The 26,936-nt window shown below is 29.0% G+C and overlaps 2 protein-coding genes across 2 annotated transcripts; one reads left to right on the top strand and one right to left on the bottom strand.

The window, feature by feature from the left end:
- Positions 1-18,097: 18,097 nt before the first annotated feature.
- Positions 18,098-18,862, bottom strand: NCS54_01458700 (Hypothetical protein; the record flags this gene model as incomplete). The annotated part of the gene is made up of 1 exon (XM_053159730.1): positions 18,098-18,862. Exon 1 carries the CDS (start codon positions 18,836-18,838, stop codon positions 18,098-18,100), a length of 741 nt encoding a protein of 246 aa, XP_053015705.1. The 5' UTR covers positions 18,839-18,862.
- A 2,254-nt stretch (positions 18,863-21,116) lies between these two features.
- On the top strand, positions 21,117-23,387 carry NCS54_01458600 (Hypothetical protein; the record flags this gene model as incomplete). The annotated part of the gene is made up of 1 exon (XM_053159729.1): positions 21,117-23,387. One exon carries the CDS (start codon positions 21,117-21,119, stop codon positions 23,385-23,387), a length of 2,271 nt encoding a protein of 756 aa, XP_053015704.1.
- Between the last annotated feature and the right edge of the window lie 3,549 nt (positions 23,388-26,936).

Genomic DNA, 26,936 nt, shown 5'->3' with positions numbered 1-26,936 from the left:
TTATAAAGTCTTTTAATTTTAAGAAAATATTAAAGACCTTAATTAAATTAATAAATATTACTAAGGTAATTAAATAAATACTTATTAAAGAGTTAAGATCTAGCTAACTTATTAGTTTTTATAAATTTAATATATTTAGTAAAAACTTAAAGCTAATTATTACTTTATTTTATCCTTAAATATTTAACTAAGCTTATTATTAAGTATAAAACTTAATTAATAATTATTATTATAACTTAATATATATAATAAGTAAGCAAACTATATAAATAAGTAAACTACTTGTATTTTTATTACGACTATGACATGGGCTAGGCAGGGAAGCATAGCAGAAACACTCTAACTAAGCAAGGTATCACGACCATAACATAGGCCAGGCGGGAAAGCATGGCAGAAACACTCTGACTAAGCAAGGGACCGAAGGGACTAAACATTGCCTATATTAGTCCTAGGACCAAATGTTAGACGTATTAGTCCTACCCTAGACTAAACCTATAAAACATTAGTCTAAAGAAATAACTATAAATATATAAAATATACTTATTATATTTTCTTATATAAAAGCTATCTTAGCTATTAATATAACTTAGTTATACTTAATACCTTAAGTATATTACTAAATATAACTTATACCTATTATTACTTAGACTATGCCTAGTACTATCTACTAATATAAACCTAGTATAACTAATTTATCCCTTAGGAAATATATAACCATTATATATTAATAGCTCTTATTTAGTAATATATTATATACTCTAAGTAATACTATTACTATAGCACCTAATACTAGATCCCCTTTTACCTCTCGTAGTAAGCTACTTATCACCCCCTAATAGGGATAGCCCGCGACTAAGCTAGAGGAACCTAATGTCCTGATAGATATAAATAATAATAATAAGAAATATATTATCCTGGCCTTATATAAGAATAAAGTCTATAAACTTAGGAATAAATATAACTACTTAACTACTTAGCATAATAACCTCTTAGATAATATATAAAATAACGCTAAAATTACTTAGGAATAACTTATAAGTATAAAAGTATCTATAAATAATATATAAAAATACTTCTACTAAGCTATAAAATAGCAATAATAATAATACTAGTAAATAATTAATAAATAATAGAATTAGATTAATTAACTTATTATACTCTAAGCCTAATAAAATAACCTAACATAATAATAAGTTTATAATCTTAGTAGCCTAATATTTAAATATAATGCTGCTAATACTACCTATAAAAATATTAGCGAGATTATTAAGCCCAAGGACCTAGAGCTATTTAATAAATAAGCTATCTATATTAGGATATTCCTTATATCCCTTAGGGCATACTAATAGTATTTCCCTACTAAGATAGCTAATATAGAAAGTAAGGTCCTATATACTAATAAATACCTTATAGGTAATATACTTACTTAGTTTAAGCCTAAGCTATGCGACTTTCTTAGAAATAAACCCACTAAAGAAATATAACTCTTTTTTATTAAATATAAAAACTTTAAGGATATAATTAGGCATAACTTTAGAACTATTAATAAAAAATAATAAGCTATATAGAAACTTAAGAACCTATGATAAATAAAGGCCACTTTAACCTATATAGCTAAGTTTATATAGATTACCTTATTTCTTAACTAAGGAATAAGCGCCCTCTAGATTATATTTTATAAAGGACTTAAGAATAAGGTTAAAGATAAACTCTATAAAATAGAAAAACCTAATAACCTTTAAGATTATATTAATATAGCTATTAAGATTAATAACTAATAGTTTAAATAATATATAAAGAAATCTAATAAGGGATAAATCTAGAGCAATAAGAATAATATTAATTAATCCCGAAAAAAGGAATAAGCCAAGGGTAATATATCCTATAAGACTTATATAGGACCTATAGAACTTAGAGTAGCCTAAAAGGATAGTAAAGATATTAAGTATTACTATTACTATAAGAAGGGCTATAAGGCTAATAAATATTAAAAAAAATAATAAGATATTAAAGAAGGATATTATTAACTAAAGCTATAATAAAACCTCCTAGAAGGTAAAAAGTACCTAAATATAACTAACTAAGATAATAACCCCTAGATAGCTATTTATATTACTAAGATACTAGGAATAATATAAAAAGAATATAATAAAATAAGACTTTAACCTAGAGAAGTTACTATGCCTTACTAAGTTACTTACTTAATAGAGAAATAAGCTATTAGTAATTATATAATTAATAATATTATAAAGGAATAACTCTATAAATTAATTAAGCCCCTAAAGGTTTATTAATTATACCTTATTAACCTAGATATATAAAACCCTTTATTAAAACTAAATAATAAAAAGAAAAACCTTATTAATAAATAATAAATAATCGCTGCTACTTAGCTAAATAGATATTATAAATCTATTAACTATAGTTAATATTCCGCGGGAGTATAAATATAATAAGAATAAAATGCTATATAAATCTATAAATAATAGCGCGACTAATATATAATACTCTAAGAAGATAACTATAAGGTATTAATTTATAAAGAGATTAGTAAATATTATTAACTTAGTATAATTACCTAATATATCTAACTAGCTAGAAAATAATAAAATATAAATAATATAAAAGATATTTATATATAAGTATACTATAAGGAAGTAATATTAAACCTAAGATAGCCTAAACCCTATTATAACCTATAGGATAACCTATATATAATATTTATATACCTATAATATAAAGAAATCTCTTAGGTATTATATAAAAACTACTATTATAGTATATATATTATAAATAAATAATAAAATAATTATTTTTTAGTCTAATTACCTTAACCTAATATTAAACCTTACTTAGCCTATAAAACCTTCTAGTATAAGATAAAGGAATAATATAAAGGACTTAGTATTACTATGCTATGCTTTTATCCCTTAAAGGAAGAAGCTATTAGCCTAGAGTAATAAATTATTATTACTATATAGCGAATTATAATAAAGTAAAGAGAAATATTAGATAAAAGCTATCTTAATATAAAAGTAACCCTTTATTATAAAGAAATATATTTATAATATAAATAATAAGTATTAGCTATATATAATTAGCTAGAATATATAATAAAGAAAAGATTTAATTTCTTAATTTATTAAGGAAATATTATTAATAAAGAATAATATAAAGGCATTTAATTATAGCTTAGAAAAGATTATAGACCTATAGATAAGGTCCTATAAGAATATATTAAATATATTTAATATAGAGACCTTAATAAGGTTTACTTAAAAACCTAATAGCTAGATTATAACTATAATAATAATAAGGCTATAAAATAAAGTTATTAGGAATAAATTAATAGCTAAGTAAATAACTATAATTATAAAGCCTATATAAATAATAAATATAAGTTTAATTATTTTAGTTATATAATATTAAAAAACTAGATAGCTTATTTAATATAAAGTAATAAATAAATAAATAAAAATAAGAATTACCCTAAAAGGCTTTCTATTTTATAAATAGAGTATATAAGTAATATTACCTAGAATTAAAAGTATAAGTTAAGGGAAAATAATTAAATACTTTAATAAATAATAGAGCTAAGTAAAATTACTTTAACCTAATAATAATAAATAAGCTTAAGTTACTATAGAGGTATAAATAAATACCTTACTTAGTTATTAACCTAAAAAAAACCCTCTTTAATTATAATTATAATATTATTAATAATAAGATTAATTACCTTAAAGTTTTTATTAAAAGAAAAAACTAAGGGATATTATTTAATATTATATTAAATAAATAATATAATCTTATACTTAGGTACTTATAATTATGCTAATTTAACCTATATTTTAACTAGAGAATTAACTAGGTATTCTCTTTTAATAGTAAGATGCCCTCTATATTAAATAATAACTTAAATATAAGATCTTAAACTTTTACTAGAGATATTAAAGAAATTAAGCAAAGGTATATATAAGATACCTCTTTACCCAAAGGGATATAATATAAATACTATAATAAATAGAAATAATAAAACTAGTAAATAATTATATATATTATATAATAATTTTATTAATTAAAAGAAAACCTTAAGTAAATTATAATAATTATATGTTTCCTAAGGGATAAACTAGTTATATTAGGTTTATATTAGTAGAGAGTACTAGGCATAGTCTAAGCAATGATAGGTATAAGTTATATCTAGTAATATACTTAAGGGTATTAAGTATAACTAAGTTATATTAATAGCTAAGGTAGCTATTATATAAAAAAGTATAATAAGTATATTTTATATACTTTATATAATAAGGTAAATTATAATAAATTATAGCCTATAGGGCCTAAGCTATTATAATCTTACTTATTAAATTAAAGGAGATTATAGACTATAAGGCATAATCTATTTTAATTTATTTCTAATTAATATAATAATATAAGTCCCTTTTAGTTATATAGCTAAGAGGTTTCTTAAGCTATAATATAATATCTCCCCTCTATTAGTCTTATCCTTAAGGCTATATCTATAACCTTAGTTATTTTATATATATATATTAATCTTTAACCTATAAAAATCTTTTATTAATATATCTAATTATCTTATTTTTTCTAAAAAGTAATTAACTATTATTAAACTAGGTAATATTATTAATTATTTTAAATTTAAGATTATATCTTATTTATTTTATTATTCTTATAGCCTTTATTATATAGCCTTACTTAAAAAGTTAAATTACTATAAAAAATATATTTATTATAGCCTTTTATATAATATATTAATAAATATCTTTAATACTTATTTATATATTCTTACTTATAGGGTTTTTATTATTAATAATTTTCTAAGTAAATTATATTTATTAAGAGTTTAATTATTTAGATTTTAAAGAAAAGTATACTAAAAAGAACTTTTTATATCTATAATAAGAGGTATAAAAGGCTTAAGTAAAAATAAATAAAGTTTTAGCTTATTTAACTTAGCTTTATTACTAGAAATATTAATTATATACTAAGGGTATTAAGATAATTATCTAAGGACTTTACTCCTTAGATAAGTTAGAGGTAACTAAGAAGGTAGAGTTAGAGGCTATAATTACTGCGTAGTCTATAAATACTATAGATATTATTAACTAGAGTGCTATTAGCCTTAAGTTTATTTCCCCTTCTAATATTATTAATAGAAGCCCTTTAAAAGGTATTATATATTAATAAGGTATTCTAGGGGTTCTTATATATTTTTAAAATTAAGGTAATCCTTTTATTTAATAAAATATATTATTTTATTATTAATTTTATTTATATTAAAAATAGCTTTTATAATATATTCTTTTAGCTTATTAACTTTTATTTCTAATTTATTATTAATTGTAATTTAAATAATTTTTTTTTATTAATTTAAGTAATAAAATATAAAAAATTAAATAAAGCTTAACCTTAGGTAATAAGTCTAATTTATAATTATATTTTAAGATTTTTTATTTAATTTTATAGGGTTTAATATACTTATAATTAAGTTTTTTATTTTATTATTTTATTTTAATATTTTTTATTATAAAATAAATTATATTTCTCTCTAAGAAAATTAATCCCTTAATTCTTTTTTTATTAATATATTTTATTATTTTATTTTTAATAAATTTAAGTTTTATTTATATTTCTTTATATAGGTTCTTTAGTTAATTGCTAATAAGGATTACTTTAAGGTTAATAATTATATCTCTTATTTATTAATAGGCATTTAATATAAACTTAAAATTAATATAAGCTAATATAATCTTTATATTTTTATTTATTCCTATATTATAAGCTAATTATATAGCTAATAGCTTCTTAACTTAGTTAGTTTATTTATAATTAATATAATATTAAAGGTATTATTTTAATATTTAGTTTATATATTTAATTTACTTATTTATCTCCTTATAATAAGCTATAAAGAGTTTATAATTAATTCCTAAGTATCCTATAAGGCTTTATTAGAATTTTAAAATAAATAATAATTCTTAATTTATAATAATTTTAAGTAATATATTATATATTTTAATAATATAAAAATAAAAAAAATAAGTAAATTCTTTAATTATTATTAATTCTCTATAAGATATAAAATAAAAAAATTTTATAAGTTTATTTATAATAATAAGAATATTATTATAAAAGTTTCTTATAACTAGTTCTTTTAATAAAAATAATTTTATAATAAAATTTATAATAATTAAGTCTTATAGCTATTATATAACTAAGAGTAATTATAATTCTCTATAAGGTTTATAATATTATACCTTAGTTTTTATATAAAAGTTATATTATTTAATAACTATTATAATTATTTTCTTTATATTAGGAAATATAAATATTATTTTAATTTACTCTAAGGTTTTATTAATTCCTTAGTATTTATATAATAAGTAATTATATATTTTATATATAAGTTTATAATATAATTTATCTAAGATTTATTACTTATTAGTTTTTTTATTATCTAAGAGTTATATATTATATTCTTAGATCTATTTTAAGAGTAAATTACTTTATTTTATTATATAAATACTTCTAATAATAATATAAGATATCCCTATAACTTAGTTATATTTATATAATTTTAATAAGTCCTTATCTCTTAGCTATATATTATTATAATATATTTTATAATTAAAATAGCTTTTAAGTCTTATATTAAGATTTTCTTAATAAAAATATTAATATATTATTTCTTAGAAATCTCTATTATTAAGTTTTTTATTATATTTTATTATCTAGTAATAATATTTAATAAATTCTTTTATATATTTCTAAAGTATAAAAATATATTTCTAATATATAATTATTTCTTATTAGCTTCTTACTTAATTTACTTATTTAATTATAAGTCTCTTAAGTTTTCTAAGGGTAATATTAATAATAATCTTATTTTTTTATTTATTTATTAAGTAATATAATAGTATTTATTACTTAATATAAATAATTATTTATTACTTTAAATATCTTTCTTATATAAACTATAAGAGTTATTTTTTTATTTTAATTTTTCTAATATCTAAGTTAGGTTATTAGCTAATAATATTTATCTTATTATTTTTTATTTTTTTAATATAAATAATAATATAATTAAATTTTAAAAGATATTTAATATATTATAGTTATTATTTACTAAGTTCTTAGGTTTTTATAAAATAGGTAATATTCTTATAATTTATATATACCTTAATTTAATATTTACTTCTAAGGAAATAATATTAAAATTCCTTAAAGATATTAATTATTATAAGGAATTCTTTATTATAAATAAAGTAATTAAGGTTTATTTTATATAACTTATAGAAATAAAATATAATAAGATATAGAAGTTTTTTATTATTTTATTATTTAATTTAGGTACTTAATATAAAGTCTAAAGTATTTATTTTAAGTTTAATTTATTAAGATAAATTAAATATCCTAAGTATTAGTTTACTTAGGATAAATTCTTTAATTATATTAAAGGCTTTTCTTATTTTATTTTTAAATATAAATATTTTATTTTTTTTTATAAAATTAATTAATAATATAATAATCTTCTTAAATTATTAAAAAAATCTATAATAATAATTAATAAAGCTAAGAAAGGCTTATATTTCTTTAATATTTATTAATTTTTTTTAATCCCTAATTACTAAGATTTTCTTAAGGTCTATATATATCTTATTATATAAGATAATATATTTAAGGAATTCTACCTTTAAGGCATAGAATTTACTCTTCTTAGGTTTTATTAATAACTTAGTATCTTATAGTATTTATAATACTTTATAGATATATTCTATATATTTTTCTTTTATTTTAAAGAAAATAAAGATATTATCTAAGTAATATATAATAAATATATCTAGATATTTTTATAATATATTATTAATTATTTATTAGAATATAATAGATATATTAATAAGCCCAAAAGGTATAACTAAGTACTTAAATAGTTTATACTTAGTATAAAAAGTAGTTTTTTATTTATATCTTTCTTTAATTTAGATAAGATTATAAGCTCCCTTAAGGTTAAGTATTATAAAGTATTTTATCTTAAAAAGTTAATTCTTTAACTTATTAATAAGGGGCAATAATATATAATCTCTAATTATAATAATATTAAGTATTTTAAAGTTAATATAAAGTTAAAGCTTTTTATTTTTTTTTAAGATAAATATAATAAAGTATTTAATAAATAACTTATTTTCCCTAATATATTTTTTTTATAATATATTTTTAATATATTCTTTTAATACTAATAATTATATTTTATTAAGTAAATAAAGTTTATTAAAGCTAGGTTATTTTTTATTAATAAATTTAATTTTAAGGTTATAATATATATATTTAAGTAAACTTATTTTAAATTCTTTTATAAAGAGTTTCTTATAGATATAATATTATAATAAAATATTCTTAAGTTATTTTTTTTTTAATATTTTCTTAGCTTACTTAAGGTTTTTTTTTAATTTATAAAATTATTATATAATATATATAATTATTTATTAGTTTTATTATTTTTATTTATTATAGTATTTATATTATATCCCTTTAGGTAAAGAGGTATTTTATATTTACTTTTACTTAACTTCTCTAATATCTTTAATAAAAGTTTAAAATCTTATATCTAAATTATTATTTAATATAAAGGGTATTTTATTATTAAAAAAAAATACCTAGCTAGTTCTCTAATTAAAATATAAGTTAAATTAATATAATTATAAATACTTAAGTATAAGATTATATTACTTATTTAATATAATATTAAATAATATCTCTTAGTTTTTTCTTTTAATAAAAACTTTAAGGTAATTAATTTCGCTATTAATAATACTATTATTATAATTAAAAGGGGTTCTTTCTAAGTTAATAACTAAGTAAGGTATTTATTTATACCTTTATAGTAATTTAAGCTTATTTACTATTATTAGGTTAAAATAATTCTACTTAGCTCTATTATCTACTAAAGTATTTAATTATTCTCCCTTAACTTATATTTTTAGTTCTAAGTAATATTACTTATATACTTTATTTATAAAATAGAGGGCCTTTTAGGGTAATTCTTATCCCTATTTATCTATTTATTACCCTATATTAAATAGGCTATTTAGTTTTTTAATATTATATAGCTAAAATAGTTAAACTTATATTTACTATTTATATAAGCTTTATAATTATAGTTATTTACTTAGCTATTAATTTATTCCTAATAACTTTATGTTATAGCCTTATTATTATTATAGTTATAATCTAGTTATTAGGTTTCTAAGTAAACCTTATTAAGGTCTCTATATTAGATATATTTAGTATATTCTTATAAGACCTTATCTATAGGTCTATAATCTTTTCTAAGGTATAATTAAATACCTTTATATTATTCCTTATTAATAGCATTTCCTTAATAAGTTAAGAAATTAAATCCTTCCCTTGCTATGCATTCTAGCTAATTATATATAGCTAGTACCTATTATCTATATTATAGGTATATTTCTTCATAGCAGAGAATTACTTCTGCCTTAAGATAACTTCTATCTAGTACTTCGCCTTACTCTATTATAATTTGCTATATAGTAATAATAATCTATTACTCTAGGCTAATAGCTCCTTTTTTTAAGGGATAAAAGCATAGTATAGTAATACTAAGTCCTTTATATTATTTCTTTATTTTATACTAAAAGGTTTTATAAGCTAAGTAAGGTTTAATATTAAGTTAAGGTAATTAAACTAAAAAATAATTATTTTATTATTTATCTATAATATATATATTATAGTAATAATCCTTATATAATACTTAAGAGATTTCTTTATATTATAAGTATATAAATATTATATATAAGTTATCTTATAGGTTATAATAAGGTTTAGGCTATCTTAGGTTTAGTATTATTTCCTTATAGTATACCTATATATAGATATCCTCTATATTATTTATATTTTATTATTCTCTAGCTAGTTAGATATATTAAGTAGCTATATTAAGCTAGTAATATTTACTAATCCCTTCATAGATTAGTACCTTATAGTTATCTTCCTAAAGCGCTATATATTAGCTGCGCTATTATTTATAGATTTATATAGTATTTTATTCCTACTGCGTTTATACTCCCGCGGAATATTAGCTATAATTAATAGGTTTATAATATCTATTTAGCTAAGTAGTAATAATTATTTATTATTTATTAATAAGGTTTTCCTTTTTATTATTTAATTCTAGTAAAAGGTTCTATATATCTAGGTTAATAAGATATAACTAATAAACCTTTAAGGACTTAATTAATTTATAGAGTTATTCCTTTATAATATTATTAACTATATAATTACTAGTAGCTTATTCTTTTATTAGGTAGGCAGCTTAGTAGGATATAGTAACTTCTCTAGGTTAAAGTCCTATTTTATTATATTCTTTTCGTATTATTCCTAGTATTTTAGTAATATAAATAGCTATCTAGGGGTTATTATCTTAGTTAGTTATATTTAAATACTTCTTACCTTCTAGGAGGTTTTATTATAGCTTTAATTAATAATATCCTTTCTTAATATCTTATTATTTCTTTTAATATTTATTAGCCTTATAGCCCTTTTTATAGTAATAATAATATTTAATATCTTTATTATCCTTTTAAGCTACTCTAAGTTCTATAGGTCTTATATAAATCCTATAAGATATATTATCCTTAGCTTATTCCCTCTTTTAAGACTAATTAATATTATTCTTATTACCCTAGATTTATCTCTTATTAGATTTCTCTATATATTATTTAAATTATTAGTTATTAATCTTAATAGCTATATTAATATAATCTTAAAAGTTATTAGGTTTTTTTATTTTATAAGGTTTATCTTTAATCTTATCCTTAAGTCTTTTATAAAATATAATCTAGAGGGCATTTATTTCTTAGTTAAAAAATAAAGTAATCTATATAAACTTAGCTATATAGGTCAAAGTAGCCTTTATTTATTATAAATTCTTAAGTTTCTATATAACTTATTATTCTTTATTAATAATTCTAAAGTTATACCTAATTATATCCTTAAAGTTTTTATATTTAAAAAAAAAGAATTATATTTCTTTAGTGGGTTTATTTCTAAGAAAGTTATATAGCTTAGGCTTAAACTAAATAAGTATGCTACCTATAAGGTATCTATTAGTATATAGGACCTTGCTTTTTATATTAGCTATCCTAATAGGGAAATATTATTAGTATGCCCTAAGGGATATAAGGAATATCCTAATATAGATAGCTTATCTATTAAATAGCTCTAAGTCCTTAGGCTTAATAATCTTACTAATATCTTTATAAGTAATATTAGTAGTATTATATTTAAATATTAAGCTACTAAGTTTATAAACCTACTATTATGCTAGGTTATTTTATTAGGCTTAGAGCATAATAAGTTAATTAATCTAGTTTTATTATTTATTAATTATTTACTAATATTATTATTATTACTATTCTATAGCTTAGTAAAAGTATTCTTATATATTATTTATAAATACTTCTATATTTATAAGTTATTCCTAAGTAATTCTAGTATTATTTTATATATTATCTAAGAGGTTATTATACTAAGTAGTTAGGTAGTTATACTTATTCCTAAGTTTATAGATTTTATCCTTATATAAGGCTAGGATAATATATTCCTTATTATTATTATCTATATCTATTAAGACATTTAGTTCCTCTAGCCTAGCTATAAGCTATCCCTATTAGGGGGTAATAAGTAGCTTACTATAAGGGATAAAAAGAGATCTAATATTAGGCGCTATAATAATAATATTACTTAGAGTATATAATATATTACTAAATAAGAGCTATTAATATATAATAATTATATATTTCCTAAGGGATAAACTAATTATACTAGGTTTATATTAGCAGAGAGTACTAGGCATAATCTAAGTAATAATAAATATAAGTCATATCTAGTAATATACTTAAGGGTATTAAATATAATTAAGTTATATTAATAGCTAAGGTAATTATTATATAAGAAAGTATAATAAGTATATTTTATATACTTTATATAGTAAGGTAGATTATAATAGATTATAGCCTATAGGGCCTAAGCTATTATGATCCTACTCGCTAGATTAAAGGGGATTATAGACTATAGGGCATAATCTATTTTAATCTATTCCTAATTAGTATAATAATATAGGTCCCTTTTAGTCACATGGCCGGGAGGTTTCTTAGGCCGTGATATAAATTAAGAAAATATTAAAAAATAAATAACTTAAGAATATTTTATTTTAATATTAGATTTATAAGAAACTTTTTATAAAAGAACTTAAAATAAGCCTATTACTATATATATATTATAATTTAGAAATTAAGTTTATTAATAAGAAGTAACCTAGCTTTAATAAACTTTACTTACTTAATAAGGTATAATTATTAGTATTAAAAAAATATATTAAAGATATATTATAAAAAGGATATATTAAGGAAAGTAAATTATTTATTAAATACCTTATTATATTTATCTTAAAAAAAAATAAAAAACTCTACCTTTATATTAACTTTAAGATATTTAATACTATTATAATTAGGGATTATATATTATTACCCCTTATTAGTAAGCTAAAGGATTAATTATTTAAAATAAAATACTTTATAGTATTTAACCTTAAAGAAGCCTATAACCTTATTTAGATTAAAGAAAGATATAAATAAAAAACTACTTTTTATATTAAATATAAATTATTTAAGTACCTTATTATACCTTTTAGACTTATTAATATACCTATTATATTTTAATAAATAATTAATAATATACTATAAGAATACTTAGATATATTTATTATATATTACCTAGATAATATCCTTATTTTCTCTAAAATAAAAAAAAAATATATAAAATATATCTATAAAGTATTATAAATACTATAAGATACTAATTTATTAATAAAACCTAAGAAAAATAAATTTTATACCTTAAAGGTAGAATTTCTTAAATATATTATCTTATATAATAAGATATAAATAAACCCTAAGAAGGTCTTAATAATTAAAGACTAAAAGGAATTAACTAATATTAAAAAAGTATAAGCCTTTTTTAGTTTTATTAATTACTACTATAGATTTCTTAAATAATTTAAGAAGATTATAGTATTATTAATTAACCTTATAAAGAAAAACAAAATATTTATATTTAGGAATAAGGCATAAAAAGCCTTTTATATAATTAAGGAATTTATCCTAAGTAAATTAATACTTAAAATATTTAATTTATCTTAATTAATAAAACTTAAGATAAATATATTAAACTTTATACTAAGAGCTTAAATTAAATAATAAAATAATAAAAGACTCTTATACTTAATTATATTTTATTTCTATAAGCTATATAGAGTAGAACTTAATTACCTTATCTATAATAAAGAATTTCTTATAATTATTAATACTTTTAAGGAGTTTTAATATTACCTCCTTAGAAATAAATATTAAATTAAGATATATATAAATTATAAAAATATTACTTACTTCATAAAGACCTAAGAACTTAGTAAATAATAATTATAATATATAAAATATCTCTTAGAATTTAATTATATTATTATTTATATTAAAGGAATAAAAAATAATAAGGTAAATACTATTAGCTAATAACCTAATCTAGATATAAGAAAGATCAAAGCTAAGAAGTAATTATTATATTTTATACTAAAGGGATACCTTAAATAAAAGTCTATTAAATAAATATAAAAGCTAATACTTTTACTAAAGTACTTTATATTTATTAAGAAATATAAATAATAAGTTATAGACTTTATTAATTATATATAAGGATATTAATAAAAAAAAAAAAATTATAAACTTATAAAAGAAAACTTTTTATTTTTAATAAAGTATTTTAAATTATCTTTAATTATTATTATTACTAAGTTATATATTATAAGAACTTAGAGGAAATAACCTAGGCTATATAATAATATTATAATAACTATAAATTCTAGGCTAAAGTATAAAAAAGAATATTTTAATATAAAAAATACTATAAGGTAGCTATATAAGTAAGCTAAAAGTAGACCTATCTCTTAAAAAAGAAATATAAAGAATAAATTATTTAATAATTTTATAATATAAACTATAAATACTTAGAAAGATTAATAAGATATATTAATAAGTATTTCTAAGGAGACTTCTTAAAAGAATACTATAGGTAAGCTAAAGACTATATTATTTATAAATATATCTAAGAATAAAGGAAAATATTAATTTATAAATAAAATAGAATTATAGGGATACCTTATTAAATTAATATAGCTACTTATATAATAAAATAAGGTAATTTATTCTTAAAATAAATCTAATAATATAATAAATAACTCTTAGAAGATAAGAAGATAAATAAATAATAAGTTTTAGATAAATTATACTATAAACTTATATATAAAATATATAATTACTTATTATATAGATATTAAGGAATTAATAAAACCTTATAATAAATTAAGATAATATTTATTTTCCTTAATATAAAAAAAATAATTATAATAATTATTAAATAATATAACCTTTATATAAAAACTAAGGCATAATACTATAAACCTTATAAAAAACTATAATTATTCTTAGTTATATAATAACTATAGGACTCTATTATTATAGATTTTATTACTAAATTACCCTTATTAAAAGAATTAGCTATTAGAAATTTTTAAAATAATATTTTTATTATTATAAATAAACTTATAAAATTTTCTTATTTTATACCTTATAAAAAATAAATAATAGTTAAAGAATTTATATATTTTTTTTATTTTTATATTATTAAAATATATAATATATTACTTAAAATTATTATAAATTAAGGATTATTATTTATTTCTAAATTCTAATAAAGCCTTATAAGATACTTAAGAATTAATTATAAACTCTTTATAGCTTATTATAAGGAAATAAATAAGTAAATTAAATATATAAATTAAATACTAAAATAATACTTTTAATATTATATTAATTATAAATAAACTAACTAAGTTAAGAAGCTATTAGCTATATAATTAGCTTATAATATAGTAATAAATAAAAGTATAAAGATTATATTAATTTATATTAACTTTAGGTTTATATTAAATACTTATTAATAAATAAGAGATATAATTATTAATGCTAAAATAATCCTTATTAATAATTAATTAAAAAACTTATATAAAGAAATATAAATAAAACTTAAATTTATTAAAAATGAAATAATAAAATATATTAATAAAAAAGAAATTAAGAAATTAATTTTTTTAAAGAAAAATATAATTTATCTTATAATAAAAAATATTAAAATAAAATAATAAAATAAAAAACTTAATTATAAGTATATTAGACCTTATAAAATTAAATAAAAAATCTTAAAATATAATTATAAATTAGACTTATTACCTAAGGTTAAGCTTTATTTAATCTTTTATATTTTATTACTTAAATTAATAAAAAAAAATTATTTAAATTAAGATTAATAATAAATTAGAGATAGAAGTTAATAAGCTAAAAAAATACCTTATAGAAATTATCCTTAATATAAATAAAATTAATAATAAAATAATATATTTTATTAAATAAAAAGATTACTTAGACTTAGAAAATATATAAAAACCCCTAGAATACCTTATTAATATATAATATTTTCTAAAAAACTTCTATTAATAATATTAAGTATAGGCTTATTAATACTAATAATATTCTAATTAATTAAATTAATAGCCCTAAAGGAATATACCTTTATAATAGTAAATAATTCCTTATAGAGCTTATTTAACTCCTTTAAGGCATAAAGGCTATACTTAAAGGCCTTATTATTATGTGCCTTAAATAACTTCTTTTATTTTTAGATATAAGTAAGTTTAGCTATTACCTCTTTTAAGGTAGCCTTCGCCTTAGCCTCCTTATTTTTTAAATATTTATACTCTTAGATATTTTTTATAACTATAGAAAATTAGCTAATAACTATAAGGAAATATTAATATATACTTATAAAAGGAAGCTATATTAGCCCTATTATATATAACCTTCGTATTAATATAATTAAAATAATAATTAAAATAATTAAAGACTACCTTATAAAATAAGCCCTAATAAAAGTAATAAATATAAGATATAATTTTAGAGCTAAAAGCCTTAATATAAGTAAAAAGACCCTATGCTTTAGAAAGTTTTTATAAAAAAGTATACTTAGAAACTTAGCCTAATATTATATTAATAAAAAGAGATTTTTTATAAATTAGAATTACTTATTAATAATACTTAGTCACTAAAATAGGTCTTAAGGATAAAACTAATAAAGGGGGAACCTTATATTATAACTATAATATAGGCTAAGTAAGAAAGTATAATAAAAATACTTTAACTAAGTAAGGGACTAAAAGGACTAAATATTACTTATATTAATCCTAGAACTAAATATTAAATATATTAATCTTACTTTAAATTAAACTTATAAAATATTAATCTAAAAAAGTAACTATAAGTATATAAAATATACTTATTATACTTTCTTATATAAAAGCTACCTTAGCTATTAATATAACTTAGTTATACTTAATACCCTTAAGTATATTATTAGATATAACTTATACCTACTATTACTTAGATTACGCCTAGTACTCTCTACTAATATAAACCTAATACGACCGGTTTATCCCTTAGGAAATATATAATTATTATAATTTTTACCTTAAAATATAAAATTAAAAAAATCCTTAAAGTTTTAAATCTAATCTAAAATAGCTAAGATTATAATATAGAGTTTATTATATAATATATTATATAATAATACTTTTTAAATAATATAAAAAAAAATCCTTATAAGGTAGTTTAAGAAAAAATATATTCATACTATATACTTAGCCCTTTATTTATAAAGGCATCTATATAAAAATATAAAAAAATCATTTTTAAAGTTTATATAAAATTAGGTTTAGAAAAATATTCTTTTTAAGTTTATACCTATTTTATATAAAGTTTTAAATAGTCTAGGGTAGGTTATTTTTTACAGTACAGTGCGGTGGCTTACTTGCTTGCCTGGTTTACTTACTTATTATATATATTAAAATTATATTTCTTAAAATAGCTTACCCTAATCTACCTTTAGGTATACTATAAGCTTAAATTAGCTTTTAATAATATAATAAATACATCGTAAAAAATTTAAAAGGCCTTAAAAAAAGTAGAAAAAAAAGTAAAGCTTAGAAATACAAAACGCATTTGTCCTTCTTCCTCATTCCATATCTCTGAGGGCTCAATATCTAGCTCTTCTATGGTAGATTCAAGGTTATTGAAGAGAGTCTTAGTGGTCTGGATGTTATTATTTTCATATGGCTTCCGTGCCTTATCCACGGCCCTGATATGTGATGTTTTGAGTCCCTGATGATATACACGGAACTGGGAATACTAATTCTTATTAAAGGGACTGTTAGAGAACCTTCGGCTTAGTTAGAATTCTCTCGCAACCTCCTTAACTTAAGACCCCTTAGCTGGAAAACCGGATCTCTTAAGCCAAACGCTAGATGCCACTAGACCGGCCTCTGCCTCGGGCGTAATAAGCGGCGGGCGCCCTCTTTTGGCAGTAGGCTTTGGTTTCGTCTCTTTTTTAACCGCTACTTTAGTGACCCCGAGCTTCTCAGTTGTATCACGGCAGGAACCGGGTTGCTGTGTGCCGTTGTTGGTGGTGTTGCGGATGGCACGCATAAAGCGCCTCTTGTTATTCTTGGCTGCGTTGACGGCATTTTCGATCCCTATATTATCCAAGACTCGAGTTCTAATGATCTCACACGCTTGAATACCTGGATTGAACTGGAACGACCGTATTTTGGTGGGCTTTACGGGCGTTTGAGTTTATATGAGGTATTTTGACTTGTCTGCGAATTTTGTGTCCAACTGGGGGGCGCGAAGCCTGCCCTGAAAGTTGGCTGGTAGGGCCTTCACCAACGGGTAGTTCGATTTTTTAATACGTTTCTTAAAATGTAATTGAATGTGAAATTCAGAGTGCGCCGCTCGCTTATCATACACCTTGCTAGAACTTCACCAAATCTTAAAAGATGATATTTTTCAGTAGCTATAAAGAAAACAATGTCAAACTACTAGCAAGCTACCATTAGCCTCTACAGTTCGAGAGGTTCAAAACCATACAGAGTGGCAGTAGCATTCCGAGCCAAGAAAGCCCCTTCGTACTTCAGGATATCCACGTCTGCCCACTTATCGATCGCGGACTTTCTAGGAAAATGAATCGAGCCGGTTCCAGTCCAAACCTCCGACGACTTGAATGCCATTATAGCTGGGACAAGATCCTTTACAGTATGGACTGCACCCACAACGGGGGACGGGATAAGGCGCAGATTTATCTGGCGCTTGTCGCTTTTGGGGAGTTCGGAGAGCTGGCGTTCCGGGGTGAAGTCGAACTCGACGACCTTCCGCCCGGCTGGCCGCTCAGCGTAAGCAGAAATGATGGCACCAGGTTTGTTCGCGAACTGGACATTGCCAAACACCTTGGGGTAGCCAAAGACCTCACGGCCCGCGAAGATGGCGGCTTCGTTGTCGAGTATCAGCTGAGTGGAAAAGTCAAACTTCTCCCCCTTATAGGTAACCTCGACCAAAGTGCCAGTCTCGGTATACTGGCCCACGGTGCTCATGCCATATTCGATAAATACGGTGGTCACCAGAGGTTCGTCCTCAAGTTCGAAGATATCGGGTACGACATGTGCAACTGACTCTGCAGTAACACGGTAGCTAACGCTAGCTAGAGTGATGTTGCTGAAAGTGAAGTCCTCTTTATAAGGATACGAGGGCGCCGTGGGAGGGAGGGCGGTGCCGGTGCAGTTGAGGCTGAGGCTACCCTTAGGCATGGTATAGATGATGGTATGGATGATGGTAGAAGAGGTGTGTTGCTTGCGCATGTATTGCTTGCGAAGATGAAGCAGAAGAAATCTGGCGGCGGTGCTTTGTGCCTTTTATCATTTTCTCGAAACCTGGGGGCATACGTATCATAGTCAATACTTGATGTCACGCTTCTCCACATGTCTTTCCCGATGCTAATAAAGTTTATGCAGCTTACGCATGCTGCATACACTAACAGCGCCCCGGCCAGCCAAGACGTTAGTAGGCCACATACCCTTGTTTCTTCCATCCTCCCGGGACCCGCATTCAATGCACGCCCGTAGCCAATGTCGAGCCTTCGGGGGTCCGAATCAACCGCACGTCCGAGCGGAGTTCCACCAGCACGACGACTATTTGTTCTCTACCCCAGACATGATGCATCTCAAACCTTTGCATTACCCTTCACCAACAGATATGCGAATCCATAGCCAGCAAGCCAACAATGTCTCCTCTCGGCGCCAGCAACAGAACCTCGTGGCGCAGCGTAAGTATCGTACGTTTCCTTTTTCTCTTGCTCTCTTCTGACCCTTGCTAATCATTTCGTGTCCTTTTTGCGTCGCTAGGCGCTCGGCAGAAGGAGAAAAAATCGAGATTTGAGAGTCTGATAGTGGCTTCCGTTTTGGCCCAACGACCATTTCAGAAAAGGCACCTTTGCCCACATATGATTGACCCACATGTATTGGTGGGCGGCCAGCTAATGCCTGGGTTGTTTCTCAGGACATGCCGCTCTAGATCCGGAGTGGCCGGCCTGGCTGCTTCGGGTAGCCTCTCGTGCCTTGCGGGCTTGACAGAACACCAACGCTTTACCTGCTGGTGGATTGTCACCAGAGAGAGCTTCAGCTTGAGGGATGTCTTGAAGTATGGCATGATTATCACGGGTCATTATATGAGCCCGGAGCTCTACCAGATTGCTACAAGTCTGTCGTCACACCGGTGGTTGACACGCATTCGATCCGAGATCGGCCATGTGGACTTTAGCCAAGCTATTGGTGCGGAGTTTCAACTGCTGGCTTGCCTGAATACTCCAGTGGATCCCCAGGCCGCAGGTCGGCACGGTTCACTACCATTCGTCTCATGCCATGCGTCAACAACTTGACGCCGTCGCGCATATCCCTCATATCCTTTATCTCTGCCGTGGGAATGAATGCCGGTTTCTTGGGCCTTGCAGCCCAAGATCTAGTCGACGAGTCGCTTCAATCTCCTTTTCCCTTTCCAAAGTCTCAAATCGACGCTTGTTCGCAAGTCAGCTACCGGGATTGGCACTGCGACGGGTCCTGCGAAGTAGTCGATAGAGACCCAAGTTCCTATCGAGGCTTGTATGCTGACCTATATCCCACCATCGTCCAACAAACCTTGTTGCATCATCCATTCTTTGACATGCTTCCATGGCCAGATTTTCGCTCAGAAGTCATCCGGGCCGTCTACTCGAACCCTCCCCTGGTCGATACGAATGACGTCGTCCTGGACCTATGGAACGACGGACTTCGATGTTGGCGACTTGTAAGTGCAGACCGCCTAGCCACACTGCATCAAGGGCTGCCTTGGTACTCTGAGAATTGGGAGGCTGCACCCTGGTTTTTAGAAAAGTGGGAATGTCTTACTGGTGGGAGGGATAGTGACATGTGGACGACGAGTGCTCAGTGGCAACCAATACCAGCGGGATGGTTTTGCTAATAGTCGTATGACATGTTTAATAAATATAAGTAACGTGCTCCACAAGTGAGTATTCCAGCTATACTGTGCACCTAAAATAGCTAACCTTAAATTTTTAAAACTTCTTATCTAATTAATAAGAATCTAAAAAAAATATTTCTAGTTATATAAATTAAAAAAAAGAGACTATTATACTAATATTAGGATAAAATGCTATAATATATTAAAAATATATTCTTTATTGTAGTTAGAGCCCGGCCCTTGATGGGTTAACTAAGCCAGAAGATCATAGATGCCTTCATGCGGATGGTCAGGGATCATCCCCACTCCCCAGCTTTGCGAACATGAACTAACGCCCCTGGGAATAGCTTAGATTTACAACTCAGTCCTGTTAGTTACCCCACGTTTTTGGCCTCGGAACATCTCTCCTACGATAAATCATAAATGGCCATGCCCGTGTCCCCCCCCCTGTTCCTTTTTTATCTCAGGCCTGGCATCCTTCATCCTTTCCTGCCAATATTGTCTGGCTTCTGCCCTCTCCGAGCTGTCTTTCACCACTTACCTGCTTTCGAAGCCTGGACCCTACCCCGCTCTATGCCTCCCCGACGGGTCAGAGGAGCCGATCGTCGCCGTTGTGCCAAGGCATGCGGATCCTGCAAGCGCCGCAAGGAACGGTGCGATGGTCTCCAGCCCTGTGGGCGTTGCACCACTCGTGGCGTAAGCGACCAGTGCAGTTTCGTCCTCTTGCCGCCACACTCCCCGAGGTTTCAAGACATACCTGCGGAACGCAATGACCCCGACCCCATCTCCAAAACACCAGGCCGAGACCCGTCGCCAAACAACGGCCCGGCCCCTGGTGCTCTCTCTTCCATCGACATCCCCGATCCAGCATATCCTCACGCCGACAGCAGGCCATGGGCTCTCTTGGACGAGGTGGACGTGGAGCACATGGATGAGGATAAGGAAAGCTCTGGTAGTGGCAGTGGTGGTGGCTCGAGTGCTAGTGCCGCTATCCCGGAACTGTCCGGACTGGTACCGGACGACCATGGCAAGTTCGTCTTCATCGGCGACGCAGCCAACTTGTCGTTCTTGCAAGTCATCCGCCGCATCGTCCGTGATTCTGTCAGACCTTGCGCGTTCATAGAGGACCCTCTGCAGCACGCTATGGTTGAGGCGACGCCGCCCAGCACATCCAACTGGCTTGTGGACATCCTGGATGACACCCCCGCAAGGCCCCGGCTGGAGGAAGCTCAGTACCTTCTGCGCTGGTATTTTCGCGCCATGAGCTGCGTTCTCAACCTCTTTGAAGAGCTGGAACTTGACCAGTCCCTCTCGCGATGGTTGGAGCGTGAGCCTAGCACACCGAGTCATGAAGCACAAACGGCCATCTTCTTCCTGATCTTTGCCATTGGTGCTCAGACATGCCCTGATGATCGAGAAAGCGCTGCTGAGAGGTATTTCAATTACGGTCGCTTCCTGACCGCCTCTATCGTAATGGAGGACATCAGCATCCCAACTATTCAGTGCAATATCCTCATCACTATGTACCTCTTGGGCGCATCTCGACGGAACGCGGCCTTTATGTACTTGGGTAGCGCAGTCCGCGCCGCCTACGCCCTTGGTATCCAGCGGTACGATATCAATAAGTCTTTTGACCGTCTAGAGTATCTTTCACGAGAGCGCCTATGGAAGGTTCTGCGCGTACTGGACCTCTTCATGAGTGCATCTCTGGGCCGGACACCATCCACACATGAGACTCGAGACATCGCCACGGACGATGACTATTCTGCCTCCAATGACCTGTGTGCTATCTTTGAGGACATCCTCACCCACATCTACCCCAGGCGTATGATTTCGGCCGGCTTGTTGAACAAGATTAGCCAACATCACCGAGATTGGTCAAACAAGTTTGCCTCTGGCTTGAATACCGACGATATTCAACCATCCAAGTTCATAAAGACTGCCGAGGGTCAGAATGCCCCAAATATCAGCTTTTGCCATCTCAAGGGGGCATACTACTGGACGATAATGCTTCTCACTCGGCCCTTTCTGGTCGAGATTGCTTCGAGACACGCGTATGAAAGGACACGGAAAGTGGCAGGCCGGCCTGACAACTCTAGCCCTTCACTCGAGTCAAAACAAGTCCTTGCTGTCTCTTGTGTTGACTCAGCCATCCGCGCCGTTGATCTCCTCAGCGTCGTCCAGACTGGTGGACAAGTACCGAAGCGTCTGCCTTTCGTTGTCAATTCTTTGTTTGTCGCTTCCCTGGTTCTGGGACTGGCGCACTTCAGTGACCTGGATCTTGTGCTCCCCCTCGGCAAGAGCCTGTGTGCCGCACGCCGTCTGTTAGGTCGTTTCAGCGCCTACGATGCTGTTGCCAGGAGGGCCGTGAGCATTGTTGAAGACCTCCAAGTGGCCTGTCGTCTTCGTGACGACGATAGGACGCGCCAGAAGATGGAGCAACAAAGCCTGCTTGTGCAAAACCTCTTTGGTGCCATTCACGATAGATCAAGGCTGCAGACTCCCGCTGACACTCGAGAGACGAGTCCTGAAGATGACCGGCACAACCAGCTCGAGCGAGATACCGCGTCTCTCTCAGGAAGTAGCGCATTGTCCCAGTTAGAGCAGGGGCATTCAACTTGGCATTTTGGTTGTGACACCCATCCGGGAGTTTCAAGCCTTGAAAGTGAGGTCTTGAATATGCTTTCTGATTCATCGACTGTCGAGGGCATTTCTGTGCCCACACACGAAGCCATCGCATTCGCATCGTTTGGGAATACCATGTCACTGTTGCCAATTGTAGATACGAGCAATCTCGACACTAATGAAAGCCTGCCTGGTAATGGCGGCTTTTTGGGACTGTAAGTCGGACGAGCTAATAGAAACTGCTACTATCACTCGAACTGAACACTTGGGACCTCCCCAGACGGGAATTACCTCTGTTAATACCTAGATTAGAGGAGAGCACTTTATTGACTTTGCGGAGCTCCTCGGGGTCCTTTTTGCGTGGAACGATGAAACTGGTCTCAAGGAGCATACAATTTACTTTTACCTAAGTCAGGAAGGGAGCTTTTCTAGGTTTAAGATCTGAGCTGATGTAATAGTCGAGAATCTAGTCATGATAACATGATAAAGGGGTGTTGTGGTTCTCTATGAAAGGGGATATGGTTCTACCTGGGCATCTTCCATTTTTCTGATCGCTTGCGTGGTCTGATACCGATTTTGTGGACGTGCTTATGGCTAGGTGGCTAAAAGCCTTCTAATGGGAGATGTATCTAGTTTTGTTTCTGTTGGACGTTTTATAGACTAGAGCTTCGTGGGCGACTCTTGATATCTCAGAGAGATCGTAATCCTAATCAAATACTATAACTAATTTGCGTCTGCTTTCTCTGTTATATCTAAATCTGGACCCCTATATTACGTTTGTGTATGAAATATGATGGTTGTTAATGAATATTAATAGCGACCCGTATTGCATTTCTGTATTATTAAGGACTGCTTGCTTCCACACTGATAAAGAACATATCTGCATGCGCATTTCTGTTATCATGAAAACCCCAATGCCAAAGAATTAGCTTTATTTGAAGCTTTCTAGCTCTATACGGTCAGGAGCCCTGTTGCTAGAAATGCTCGATGCTTGAAGTATATATTTGCTCGGTTGCTGCCAAGCCGAAGACCAGCAGCATCTATTTCGGTTTAGCACTGAAACAGGATGAAACAGCCGCAAACTGAAATCAATACACCACCATTCCGCCATCCTTTGAGCAAGGATAACCTATCAAATGACTTGGGTGCAGTAATTACTTTTCACCCCTTTTATGGATCATTCAACTGCCCGTGGTCATGTTCAGCTGCCAGTCATGACTATGATAGGGGTTATAAGCCACGACGGAACACGCAACGTTTTCAGGGACCTGGCCAAGGATATTATTGGTTGTATTCCCCCTTTTCTAACAATTCCATCTGCTGATGTGCTTGCCAAGAGCCAGGATTGACCTGTTGAATGATAGAGCCGTGCTACCTGATCTTGCCCGTCGATCGCTGCCGCCTTCTCGACAGAGGCAGGCCCATGGTTTCACCACGTTCAGCTCTCAAGTACCCATGCAACCCCGTTCGCCCAGTCATTCAAGAACTCTGGTGTTTCAGGCAAGGCTGGAGCGATACAGAAGCAGTGGGGCAAGCTCTTGTAATGCTGGGTCCTTGCAAGCACGGATGCAGAGGAGAGAGCCCTGCGAAGGACAACGCCGTCATCACGGAGGGGATCTTGCCCACATGTGACAATGTATGTCGGAGGGAACAGTGATAAACAACGATCGTCCCGGACCGGAAAGTACTGTTCGTCTGTTGGCCTGACTCCTATGTTTGCGAACATTTGCAACATAGTAGTCTTATCGATCAGTGGGGAATTCTCCGCTTGCTCTTCATAAGACATATACCCCGCCATCTATTTATCTAGCACGCTGAGGGGATATAATGCCATGGGACAAAGGGCAACAACTCCCTTGGCTATGTTAGCCGGAAGGGCAGACACTTGCCAAGAGCCACCATACAGGTAACTGCCAGCGCCAGTCCTCCTCCAGCAGATGAACCGATGACAAACATCTGCGAACTGTGTCCGCCGATAGCCTGAGCGTTTGAGTAGGTCTATTCGAAAAGTAAGGCATATCAGTGGGTACTAGGGTAGCGGGGCAGAGGTCTATCTAACCCATTTAAAGAGCCTCAGTGCATCCTCTAAGTAAGCGGGAGCTTTATGCTCAGGAGATAGGCGATAATCAACGCTAACTATGATGTTATTGCATCAGAAAGCTACCTCGCGATAAAAAATATCTTTGGGATCGAGGTTTCTTATAACTAAACTGCCAGAATGATAAAAAACGCTAATAAGAGCGATAATAGCTTACATTCAATAGGCTTATAGATCTGATATATGATTGTGTTATGTTGCCCATGGGCCACTTGAATAGTATCGTGCGTTGAGGGATGCTATGGGGAGAGGAGATTTACTAGACCATTATACTAGGCCCTTATCTCTAGGGCTGTGCCCCTAAGAACTAGGCGGATACCACCGAGGGCATTCTTAAACTTAGAATGTCAGCCTCTCATAGTAGAAAAGCTAGGGTTGGCTTCAATGCCACGTACTTTAAGCCAGGAGTTGGAATGAGCGCTCATAATGTTTGAGACGCAGTACTTTGTGGGTTGCGATATAGTAGAAAATCATTCAAAGAAGATAGCTAGATGGCTTTGCCTTGCCAGTGATACCTTGGGCAGAAGCACGATGGGTCTTGTAGGTACGAGGGGCCATTGAGAGGTAAGTCGGATTCCCTTCTTGTCCTAGCGTTTCGAAGCACATTTCCGAATTCCTTCGGGACCCATGCTGTGTCTACTTGAGGTGCTAAAACCACCAACCCCATATCGGAAGCACGAACAGTCGACTGCTGGTGAAGTCACACCACTGCCGGTCCAATGAAACACGAGCAGTATCCGAAGCAAGCATCCGAACGAAGCAAGCATCCAAAGGCGCGAAAGCGGCAACTTTGCAACCCGAAACGGGATCTCCGGAAGGCAAGAGTAGGCGTATTGGATGGAATGTCGACCAATGTTGTTGTGTTATTGAAACTTGGGTATAAGCTTTAGTTGTATTACGGCTGTGTTATTTCCGTTGGGTTGCTCAGAAGCCACTCCCCTCCCCGCTTCTTTGAGACCCTTGACAGAGTGGAATGTCAACCAACCGAGCTTGCTATCGGATATTTGGCTTGTACCCTAGACTTGGCGGTGAATCCGGGGAAGGGGATAGTTAGTGGGGTGCATCAGCTCATAAAAGACTCTTGGAGTTGGGAGGTTGTTATTAATGCAATTTCAGTTTAGCTCGGAATTATCTGACGCCGTATTAATTCTGTAAGCCAAGTCGTACTTTGAGGGTTATGACAGTCGAGATTTAGACCATATCACATTCTCAGCTAATACAGCTATAAAGCACAAGCAGATCGCGAGTTCAACCTGCGTTAGATAGTCAAGGTCTATGCTCAACGCAGTGCTCCGAAGGGCTCCGTTTAATACCATTTCTCGTAGCCTATTATGGGTGCTTTTAGCGCCCTTACGAAACTTACGGACCTCCTCGGCAAGGTCATCTTAGTCGTATTAGTAGGCATGCCAATAGGCATTAGCCGCGCTGCTTTGATCGTCTAGTTAAAGGTCTCTACAGAAAGCCGCCATCGTAATCTCATTGACGTATTATTGATCAGTTAGCCGGCCATAGATTAGTTAACTGGTTAGTTATGGTTATTATTGGTTATGGTTAAACCTCCTCACACGAGGATACCGGAGGCGTAATCCTTTAAGATTTTGGCCTCTTTAAGTAGTCGAGAATTACAAGGGTAATCAGAAGGTTGATATTAGAGGGGAGAGCTACTACAT

This window comes from Fusarium falciforme, chromosome 12 (assembly GCF_026873545.1).
Source record: "Fusarium falciforme chromosome 12, complete sequence".
Classification (NCBI taxonomy): domain Eukaryota; kingdom Fungi; phylum Ascomycota; class Sordariomycetes; order Hypocreales; family Nectriaceae; genus Fusarium; species Fusarium falciforme.
Note: the sequence above shows the minus strand (reverse complement) of the source record. Positions and strands in the feature narration are given on the sequence as shown.